At 40.4% G+C, this 11,966-nt stretch overlaps 1 protein-coding gene across 2 annotated transcripts in view; it reads right to left on the reverse strand.

Annotated features, from left to right (window-relative positions):
* Positions 1-11,351, reverse strand: part of LOC106588970 (protein NDRG1) — a 22,580-nt gene extending 11,229 nt beyond the window's left edge. Inside the window, exons 1-4 of one of the 2 annotated variants that reach the window (XM_045709556.2) lie at positions 11,128-11,277; positions 8,326-8,402; positions 3,291-3,366; positions 2,272-2,307 (exon numbers count right to left, since the gene is read on the reverse strand). In XM_045709556.2, the coding sequence (XP_045565512.1) occupies positions 2,272-2,307; positions 3,291-3,347 (93 nt within the window). In that variant the 5' untranslated portion in view covers positions 3,348-3,366; positions 8,326-8,402; positions 11,128-11,277. Of the gene's footprint in view, positions 1-2,271; positions 2,308-3,290; positions 3,367-8,325; positions 8,403-11,127 lie in introns of both variants that reach the window. The other variant, XM_014178564.2, reaches the window with a different exon arrangement.
* Between the last annotated feature and the right edge of the window lie 615 nt (positions 11,352-11,966).

The raw sequence follows: 11,966 nt of genomic DNA on the forward strand, positions 1-11,966 counted from the left end.
GTGTCCCTCTACCTACGTCACTAGGGCTCCAAGACACAAAGCGATTTTGAACGTTGCCCTGGAAACCTGAGTTGACTAATCCTAGCCGTCGTGAGGGTTGGTTAGCACGAGATGGTTAGCTGCAGGGAGCATACCTCTACTGGCCTCGTTGATAACACTCTAGAAGGAAAAGCTGTTTGACTCTCAGGTTGAGAGGAATCATCAGATATAGTGGGACGTGGATAGGCTATTTGTAAAGGCACTTCAACAAGTTAAGCATGATTGTTAGGTGGTGGTTTCCATTTGGTGCTATCCAAGGTCCTAAATGTACATAGTTGGTACAGTATGCTGTACAGTTGAAGTTGGAAATTCACATACACCTTAGCCAAATACATTAACTGAGTTTCACAATTCCTGACATTTAATCCTAGTAACAATTCCCTGTCTTAGGTCAGTTAGGATCACCACTTCATTTTAAGAATGTGAAATGTCAGAATAATAGTAGAGAGAATGATTTATTTCAGCTTTTATTTCTTTCATCACATTCCCAGTGGGTCAGAAGTTTACATACACTCAATTAGTATTTGGTAGCATTGCCGTTTAACTTGGGTCAAACATTACGGGTAGCCTTCCACAAGCTTCCCACAATAAGTTGGGTGAATTTTGGCCCATTCCTCCTGACAGAGCTGGTGTAACTGAGTCAGGTTTGTAGGCCTCCTTGCGCACACATGCTTTTTCAGTTCTGCCCACACATTTTCTATAGGATTGAGGTCAGGGCTTTGTGATGGCCACTCCAATACCTTGACTTTGTTGTCCTTAAGCCATTTTGCCACAATTTTGGAAGTATGCTTGGGGTCATTGTCCATTTCGAAGACCCATTTGTGACCAAGCTTTAACTTCCTGACTGATGTCTTGAGATGTCGCTTCAACATACATCCACATAATTTTCCCGCCTCATGATGCCATCTATTTTGTGAAGTGCACCAATCCCTCCTGCAGCAAAGCACCCCCACAACATGATGCTGCCACCCCCGTGCTTCACGGTTGGGATGGTGTTCTTCGGTTTGCAAGCATCCCCCTTTTTCCTCCAAACATAACGATGGTCATTATGGCCAAACAGTTCCATTTTGTATCATCAGACCAGAGGACATTTCTCCAAAAAGTACGATCTTTGTCCCAATGTGCAGTTGCAAACCGTAGTCTGGCTTTTTATGGCGGTTTTGGAGCAGTGGCTTCTTCCTTGCTGAGCGCCCTTTCAGGTAATGTTGATATAGGACTCGTTTTACTGTGGATATAGATACTTTTGTACCAGTTTCCTCCAGCATCTTTACAAGGTACTTTGCTGTTGTTCTGGGATTGATTTGCACTTTTCGCACCAAAGTACGTTCATCTCTAGGAGACAGAACGCGTCTCCTTCCTGAGCGGTATGATGGCTGCGTGGTCCCATGGTGTTTATACTTGTGTACTATTCTTTGTACAGATGGACGTGGTACCTTCAAGCATTTAGAAATTGCTCCCAAGGATGAACCAGACTTGTGGAGGACAACAATTTTTTTTATGAGGTCTTGGCTGATTTCTTTTGATTTTCCCATGATGTCAAGCAAAGAGGCACTGAGTTTGAAGGTAGGCCTTGAAATACATCCACAGGTACACCTCCAATTGACTTAAATGATGTCAATTAGCCTATCAGAAGCTTCTAAAGCCACATTTTCTGGAATTTTCCAAGCTGTTTAAAGGCACAGTCAACTTAGTGTATGTAAACGTCTGACCCACTGGAATTGTGATAGTGAATTACAAGTGAAATAATCGGTCTATAAACAATTGTTGGAAAAATTACTTGCGTCATACACAAAGTAGATGTCCTAACCGACTTGCCAAAACTATAGTTGGTTAACAAGACATTTGTGGAGTGGTTGAAAAACGAGTTTTAATGACACCAACTTAAGTGTATGTAAACTCCGACTTCAACTATGTCAAGTCAACAGATAGTCACACAAACTAATACTACAGCAGGCCATACTTTTTCCACTTCAGATTACAAAAAGAAAGGGTGTGGTCATCTCCTTGTATCAAAGAGCCCAAAATGTGGGCAAATCTTCCATAAAAAATGGCTAAGGGGCACCAAGTGCTGCAAGATGATATATAAATCAATGCCCACCAGATGGGGCTAAATAACACTGAAATATCATAACCTAATCCACATGGAAATTAATCTGAGAGCAGGCGCTACACTGAAACAAGTGGATCATGTGTGGATTTTTATGGATATAAGTGTGGACCATAGGGACATACCTTTATCACGAGTTGTGCTACAGCCTCTCTCAACCCCTAGAAATGACAGAAACAGAACGGTTATATAAAGTTAAAGGGATACTTCAGGATTTGGTGAATGAAGCCTTTTATCTACTTCCCGAGTCAGATCAACTTGTGGATACCATTTTTATGTCTCTGTGTGCAGTTTGAAGGAAGTTGCTAACTAGGATTAGCACAATGACTGGAAGTCTATGGTAACTGCTAGCATGCTAGTAGATACCATAGACTTCCAGTCATTGTGCTGGTCAGCATTGGCTTGCAAAACTACCTCTAACTTCCTTTATACTGCAAAAATCCCAAATTATCCCTTTAAATTAAGCAATTAAGATATGATAAGAGCCAATAATTGTCCTTTGGGCTGAATTATGTTTTAAATATAAAGAAAGCGAAAATTTTATTTCTGTATCCATAAGGACCAGTTTCATTGTACTGTGTACATATTTCAGACAATTCCTAACATGCTAAACAGACATAATTCATCTATGGAGTTCAGCTGTCATATAACAACAAAGTGTGAGCTACATGGTACTACTGGGCATGGTATAGATAGAGTGACAGGTAGAGCTTCTAAGATTAGTGCAGATGTCCCCTTCTGCAGCTGCATCCTGTATGTAGTATCCTGGACTGTAGTGTAGTGTACAGTGTAAAGTGTCGTGGTGTTAGCGCCAACCACAGCCGTGTCAGGTATTGAGGGGCTTTAGGATTCCAGTTCAGTGGGGGAAAAGGCCAGGGGGCAGTGGGTTGTTGTTGACATGGTATACAAAATGTATATTTCAACCTGTCTTTTCCTACTAGCACTGACTTTGCTGATAAATACTTTGTTGAGGAAATATATAGGTGATATGATGCGTTCTTGTCTAACATAGCCATCTTAAGATGAATGCACGAACTGTAAGTCGCTCTGGATAACAGCGTCTGCTAATGACTAAAATGTACTCTTTTTCACAGACAAGTAAAACGCAGGCTATACATGCAAAGCAAATCATGTGTCTACTTACTGGCAATTCCCTGTCAACAAGCAGGGGTGCTTTTGACGCAACCTGGATATCATCCATGTCTTTCAATTGAGGAAACCTGGAGGGAGAGAGCGATGGCGGGAGAGAGAAAGAGAGGGAGAAAGAGACTTAGACCCATGCGGACTGGTTCAGCCAGTGGTGGAGCATTCCTTCATGTTTGGAATCTTTCAATGAAAGGAAGTTTCATATTACACACATGCCTTTCTGATACTGTAGATGTGTTTTCGTATCATGTTATTAAGATAATAACTTACCACTGAGAAAAATACTGATACAATCTCGTTAAACAAGTTCCAATGTGGATCTTATATGTACAGATGTAGGATCTTAATTTGAGCCAGTTTGTACAGCAGGAAAATAGTCCTGCAGCAACAGGCAATGTGAATTATTATGTGGATTATAATGAAGACATTTTTTGCAGGGGTTGATACATGTTTTTGTTACGGCAAATCAAGTCTGGCATTTTTAAGTGGAACCTACAAACTTTAGAAGCTCTTTTAAACCTTGAATACACAACATGTTTGCTGAGAATTCTCAGCAAAAAAAAAAAAAAGGGTTCAAATTAATATACTACATCTGTACACACCCCAACCAACCAAAAGTGAGAAAAGGCCTTTTCATTTCCATGACAACAGACTGTACAATTAGAATAAATTCTTATTTACAATGACGGCCTACACCAGCCAAATCCGGACGACGCTGGGACACCCAATCACAGCCAGTTGTGATACAGCCTGTAGCAACCAATACAAGTTAATAACAACTTTATTACTAAAAGGCGTTACAAAGCCAAAGTCTCCTTTCACTGCGCTACATTTCCTATACCTACATTTCACTATATAGCAGTACACCAGGCCCTATAGCTACAGCTACAGTTTCCAATGCATTCTAAAGCAAAATGAACTCAAATGAACGCTTATGAGAGTCGCTCCGGCTGCTTGCTATTTCGACAGAGGCGAGGGAGGAACGAAATCAAGCTGCTGTCTGCAGATCATGCTGTTGTGGATCGTGATACCATTTTTGTAGGAGAGTGGGAGCTCTGCTGTGCATGCTAATCAAAATCAGATGGTAAACAGACGGGGGCTTTGTGTCCGGCAGGCCGAGGCAGGACAGGCAGGCCGAGGCAGGACATATAGGCCAGGAGTCAGGCTCTTCCTCTGTGGTGTGGTGGGATAACTGGGCTTGGCCGGCTCACAGGAAGCTACTGACAAGACACAGCTTCCATAGCTCCCATAACACACATCCTCTGTGACTAATCCTCTCTCATACCCTCTCCCTCTTCCTGCCTCACTCTTTCTTGCCGTCTCTCGCTCCCCCTCTGTCTCTCCCGCTATAACAATATATTTTGCATCTGATCTACCTACAGGTTTGACATGCATCTCTTCTGGGTAATCTTTAACCTTTTACTGCAGTGAGCTAAATCAGTGGGCTAAACATTATTGGTAGTCAAACAAATTTACTTTGAAACAAAAGTACACACACACACACACACACACACACACACACACACACACACGGGCAAAAAAAAGAAGACACCTGTACCATGTCAGATATAGAGGTGAAATGTATTACATTGAGTCTGCGTCCCAATATTACACTTTATATACACATCAGAGAAGACTGAAATATAACAAAACTGTGACATACTGTATGTGTCCATTTTTTAAACACAACAATCTTTATTAATTATGAAAAATATTAATAACATTCCACTCATGAGGCCAAAAGAGGCACTTTTGGCCATTGACTGCATGAAAGGGCTACAGGAAGTGATTCATTTTCGGGCATCTGGCCAGCTTTTCAACAAAACAGCCTCATGACTCTAGGGCTTTGTCCCAAATAACACCCTATTCCCTATGTAGTGTTGGTCAAAAGTAGTGTACTACAAAGGTAGTCATTTGGGATGCACTTCAGCCAGGCCTCACAATAGCGCAGAGAGGAAGAGGAGAATAAAAAAATATATAATAAATAAAAAACTTGGAAATATTTGTGGTTTTTAGGAAAAACATGGGCGCCTTCTACTGCAAATCCTTTGTTGGAGAAACTGTCCACCAGCTCCCACTGACATTCCAATGTTCAATTCAACTGAAAGCATGTGAGAGAAGTTACGCAATCATAAATCTGGAAATTCAGATAATAGAAAATAAACAGTTATTTGTATTTACAGCAACACGGTTAATCCTACTTAACATAGGCAAGTAACATTAAACCCAAACCAGTTTCCAGACCTGTAAGATAAGATTCCCTTCCGACGCCCCTAAACTAATCTTTTACCTGGCAGTATCAAACACCTCTCAGGACATCAGTAATGTCTCATTGAGATCCACATGGGGCACCTCACGAGTACAGAACTCTCCCAATTCAATTAAAGTGGCTTTATTGGCATGGGAAACATACATTTGCATTGCCAAAGTAACTTAAACAGATAATAAACAAAAGTGAAATAAACAATATAAAATTAACAGGAAACATTACACTGACAAAAGGTGCAAAGAAATAGAGACATTTCAAATGTCGTATTATGGTTATATACAGTGTTGTAACGATGTGCAAATAGTTAAAGTACAAAAGGGAAAATAAATAAACATAAATATGGGTTGTATTTACAATGTTTGTTCTTCACTGGTTGCCCTTTTCTTGTGGCAATAGGTCACACATATTTCTGCTGTGATGTCACACTGTGGTATTTTACCCAATAGATATGGGAGTTTATCAACATTTCATTTGTTTTCCAATTCTTTGTGGGTCTGTGTAATCTGAGGAAAATATGTGTCTCTAATATGGTCATACATTTGGCAGGAGGCTAGGAAGTGCAGCTCAATTTCTACCTCATTGTGTGGGCAGTGTGCACATACCCTGTCTTCTCTCCGTTTAGGGCCAAATAGCATTCTAGTTTGGAAAGAATTAACAAAAAAAAACTGAGCAATGTGTCAAGTAAATATTTTTTTGTTATGTTGTGATTTGGTTGGGTCTAATGGTGTTGCTGTCTTGGGGCTCTGTGTGGTTTGTTTGTGAACAGAGCTCCAGGACCAGCTTGCTTAGTGGACTCATATCCAGGTTCATCTCTCTGTAGGTAATGGCTTTGTTATGGAAGGTTTGGGAATCGCTTCCTTTTAGATGGTTGTAGAATTGAACCACTTCTGGATTTTGATAATTAGCGGGTATCTGCCCAATTCAGCTCTGCATGCATTATTTTGTGTTTTACATTGTACACAGAGGATACTTTTGCCGAATTCTGCATGCAGTCTCAATTTGGTGTTTGTCCCATTTTGTGAATTATTGGTTGGTGAGCGGACCCCAGACCTCACCACCATAAGGGTCAATGGGTTCTATAACGGAATCAAGCATTTAGCCAGATCCTAATTGGTATGTCAAATTTCATGTTCATTTTAATGGCGTAGATTATTTACAGCTTTGAGGAAGTTACCTGTTGCGCTGATGTTTAGGCCGAGGTATGTATAGTTTTTTGTGTGCTCTAGGGCAACGATGTCTAGATGGAATTTGCATTTGTGTTCCTGGCAACTGGACCTTTATTGTAACACCATTATTTTTTGTCTTACTGAGATTTACTGTCAGGGCCCAGGTCTGGCCGAATCTGTGCAGAAGATCTAGATGCTGCTGTAGGCCCTCCTTGGTTGGAGACAGATCCGCCAGATCATCAGAAAACAGTAGGCATTTGACTTCAGATTCTAGTAGGGTGAGGCCGGGTGCTGCAGACTGTTCTAGTGCCCATTTTGGCCCATTCCTCCTGACAGAGCTGGTGTAACTGAGTCAGGTTTGTAGGCCTCCTTGCTCGCACATGCTTTTTCAGTTCTGCCCACAAGTTTTCTATAGGATTGAGGTCAGGGCTTTGTGATGGCCACTCCAATACCTTGACTTTGTTGTCCTTAAGCCATTTTGCCACAATTTTGGAAGTATGCTTGGGGTCATTGTCCATTTCGAAGACCCATTTGTGACCAAGCTTTAACTTCCTGACTGATGTCTTGAGATGTTGTTTCAATATATCCACACAATTTTCCTGCCTCATGAGGCCACCTATTTTGTGAAGTGCACCAGTCCCTCCTGCAGCAAAGCACCCCCACAACATGATGCTGCCCACCCCCGTGCTTCACGGTTGGGATGGTGTTCTTCGGCTTGCAAGCATCCCCCTTATTCCTCCAAACATAACAATGGTCATTATGGCCAAACAGTTCTATTTTGTATCATCAGACCAGAGGACATTTCTCCAAAAAAGTACGATATTTGTCCCCATGTGCAGTTGCAAACCGTAGTCTGGCTTTTTTATGGCGGTTTTGGACAGTGCCTTCTTCCTTGCTGAGCGCCCTTTCAGGTTATGTCGACATAGGACTCATTTTACTGTGGATATAGATACCTTGTATCTGTTTCCTCCAGCATCTTCACAAGGTCTTTTGCTGTTGTTCTGAGATTGATTTGCACTTTCCGCACCAAAGTACGTTCATCTCTAGGAGACAGAACACGTCTCCTTTCTGAGCATTATGACGGCTGCATGGTGCCATGGTGTTTATACTTGTGTACTATTGTTTGTACAGATGAACATGGTACCTTCAGGCATTTAGAAATTGCTCCCAAGGATGAACCATACTTGTGGAGGTCTACAAATTTTTTTCTAAGGTCTTGGCTGATTTATTTTGATTTCCCCATGATGTCAAGCAAAGAGGCACTGAGTTTGAAGGTAGGCCTTGAAATACATCCACATGTACGCCTCCAATTGACTCAAATTATGTCAATTAGCCTATGAGAAGCTTCTAAAGCCATGACAACATTTTCTGGAATTTTCCAAGCTGTTTAAAGGCACGGTCAACTTAATGTATGTAAACTTCGGACCTACTGAAATTGTGACAGTGAATTATAAGTGAAATAATCCGTCTGTAAACAATTGTTGGAAAAATAACTTGTGTCATGCACAAAGTACATGTCCTAACAGACTTTCCAAAACTATAGTTTGTTAACAAGAAATTTGAGGAGTGGTTGAAAAACAAGTTTTAATGTCTCCAACCTTAGTGTATGTAAACTTCCGACTTCAACTGTATATGTTGAAGAGCTCAAGCTGCATCCCTGTCTCACCCCACGGCCCTGTGGAAAGAAATGTGTTTTTTGTTTTGCCAAATTTAACATGAATTTTATAATGTTGTATGTTCCCCCCCCCCCGACAATGCTTTCCATCAATTTGAATAGCAGACCCTCATGCCAAATTGAGTCAAAAGCTTTTGCCTTTGTTTGTTTGTCAATTAGGTTGTGCAGTGTGAATACGTGGTCTGTTGTCCGGTAATTTGGTAAAAAGCCAATTTGACATTTGCTCACTTCATTGTTTTCACTGATGAAATGTACGCAGACACACACTCCTTACCTCATCTCTCTCTGTTCCCCCCTCTCTCTCTCTGAGCACACTAAGATCTTACTACCTCCTAAGCACATCTACAACAACTAGAATAAACATGTATACCCTCCTAATGGTCATGAGCATGATTCACATAGGCAAAACGTTCTGCTACAGACTGGCGTAAACTGTAAGGTTGGCTAAACGGCCTAAATAAAAATGATGTATATACCGTATTCTGACACTAATATTTCAGTGACATTTCTTGTTAAATTCAGGGGAAGGCAAAATATGTTAACTTTAACAAAGATGAATCCATCACTCATAAATAACTTGTCAGCAGAGTCTTTGGTGGTAAGCGATGGAGGTGTTTTGTTAGTTACTCTCCAACTGTGTGGGAATATGACAATGACAGTATTGCCACAGATACAGCTGTGTGGTGGTCAACTATGTATCAGATCCTAAGCTTCCTGAGGTTTCCTTCCACTCTTCTGTTCTTCTACAATTTGTGCGTAGACACGGACAACAGACAATTCACTAAAATAATCTGGCCTGCAGAAGTGAGACTGCCTTATGCAATCATCCAAAACAGGAAATATTAGAAGGATAAAGTGTCTGCGTTACAAATATTCAACACTTTCTGACTGAGAAGGCCTTAAATGTTGAGATCGACTGCTTAAAACCAGATAATGTAAGTTATATGTTACAAAACACCAAATCTCCGCTACTTTGTTGACAAAACCCATTTGTGGCCTACTGATTGGAATTGGGAAGCTAAGTCTCCCTTTTAGATAGCTAGAATTAAGGCCACTGCCACTCTGCCTTTCCCTTCATATGGGTTAAATCCAGAAACATCTACACAAACAATGATTACTTCCCTAATCTTTCGTCGCCCATTTAATCTGTCAAATCCCCTCATTCTGAAAATATTAGCAGCAGGGCAGGCTGCTGCTAGCTAAATTAAGCTCCTACAGACATACATTTTGATATCTTTTACCATCTCAAAATGTATGTGCGTGGCTCATACTAGCGGGATGATACACATCTGAGTTATTTTTGTCTTTATGCACACTCACAGGACCCTACACACTTACCCACACTGACACTCCAACACACATACAAACACTCACTCCATCATTTGCTCACACACACACACACAAATATGCACATACATTTACACCCACTCACATACAATCATCATATATGCTGCTGCTACTTTATTAATCATATATCCTGTTGCCTAGTCATCTTACCTCTATACATATCTACCTCTATCGATCCAGTATCCCTGCACATTGTAAATATGGTGTTGGAACTGATCCTGTATATAGTATACTTACTTACTTAATCGTATTCTTCTTATTTTTATATCTTCTGTGTTTTGTTTCTACCTTGTTATTTTTTGTATTATATTGTTATTGATTACTGCAAAGGCATTTCACTGTACTTGAGCATGTGACATTAAAACAGGATATAGTTGGTCTGTGGGCACCACAAAAGGATACGCTAATAAGGCAAAAGGTTGAACCAATTCAAATGAGGGGGATCTCTTGCGATGCTACAGAAAATGAAGGATGGGTATTTCACTACTAGATGTTCACTGCGTAGGCCATCTTACTTTGGACTTAGCTACATTCATTAGTGATAGCTGCCAAGCATACTTGTGAAAACAAAAATAATGTATCATAATTGAAAAAATATCCTCTCAATCCTGAAAGACCCAGTCCTTGTTATATCTCTTAAAAAACACATGAATAAGAAACTGGAAAATGTATCTGGAAATAGTCAGAAAACTGACATTACTTCCTAATGAAAGAGACAAATATTTCACTTTTGTATCATATTTTGTCACTTTTCTTCTGAAAATAATTGTCATGCCAGCTTAATCATATTTTGGGTATTTTGACTACACATACTAATAAAAACACAAAAACGCAAGCTTGTGCACCCACTATTACACAAATAAAAGCAGAATGTATACGGCTGTTTAGTTATGAGGAAGAGGCGTCCACAGGATCCGGTCACGCAGCCACTCCATTGTTGAAAACGTAAACAAACAATCTTCCTGTGTGGCTTAGCGGTGCTCGTGGCACGTGCACAGCAGCATGTAATATGTTTAGACGCAATAGCAGCTACACTGGCACGAACATCTGGACAGTTTAAAAATGACCTGTATATTTAGGACCTGCATTTAATGTGGAATGCGTTGTAATATCCTGAGATCTACCAAATACACACACAAAAAAAACATTTCGACTTTCAAATATCTGACTGAGTGGAAGTTATAACATCAAAATAAATACTATAAAAGGAATACAAAATGTGAAAAATGTCGATATCACTGTAGTCAATGCGATTTTATACAAACCAGAAACAAAAATAAAATGCAGACTTACAAAGTGTAACGTTGTCTAGAAATTACAACGTCATAATAATTATGATAACCATATTCATCGTTCTATTGTCTGCAAAATAACTTACCTGTAAAGCTTGATTGTCCACTGGTGATCACCCACAACAAGTCCTTAAACACTCTTTAAATGGTTTGCAAATCGCCTCAGGACTATTTCTTCACTATAACAAAGATGTGGTTATTTACTACGTGCAACTGAAGCGCGGATGTAACCGACGTTTATAAAGACCTCAGACCAGCCTCTTTTCCCTTCTCCACTTGCTATTGGGCAATATCACTGCATTTGGTAATACAGCTACACTGTTTACAGCGGTTGCACGACAAATGGGATGACACGGAAACTGCTGATTAAAGTGTGTCAATAGCACAGTTGTCGTGAAGTATTAGTACATTCACTTCTCACCTCTTAACCGCATGTATATCTCTGGACATTTGCGCATTTATGTAGTGCAGTTATTGCATTTACTCATTGTGCAACGCGTTTAGAATCAGAGAGGGATCACTTTGATGTGAATTTTTTTCGGGGAAGTTTGTTCATTTGTCAACAGTCCATGTTTTGTGGTTAGGTGATAATTACTGGGATATTACTTGGGTACACTTTCACTAAACAGTGGCTGGGTGTGTACTGGAATCTTGGCAACCCTGTCGTATTTATATGAGACCATGCCAAACTAATTAATCTGCTTTGAGTTTTAAGGGAAAGGGAGTCTGGGATGTATTTCTCACTCCCTCTGTACGACTTTGTCAACCTGCAAAGTGCAACTTTTAAGCTTTGGAAGAGGAGGAGGAGGAGGAGCAGGAGAATGCCTGCAACCTTGGGTTTGTATTCTCCAGAGAGTAGCTCTGGTCCAGGTCAATGATGCACGTTCCTTCACTAAGGATCACACACTCACGCCCTGGACCAGAG

The sequence above is a fragment of the Salmo salar genome, chromosome 27, assembly GCF_965601325.2.
Source record: "Salmo salar chromosome 27, fSalSal1, whole genome shotgun sequence".
Taxonomy (NCBI): domain Eukaryota; kingdom Metazoa; phylum Chordata; class Actinopteri; order Salmoniformes; family Salmonidae; genus Salmo; species Salmo salar.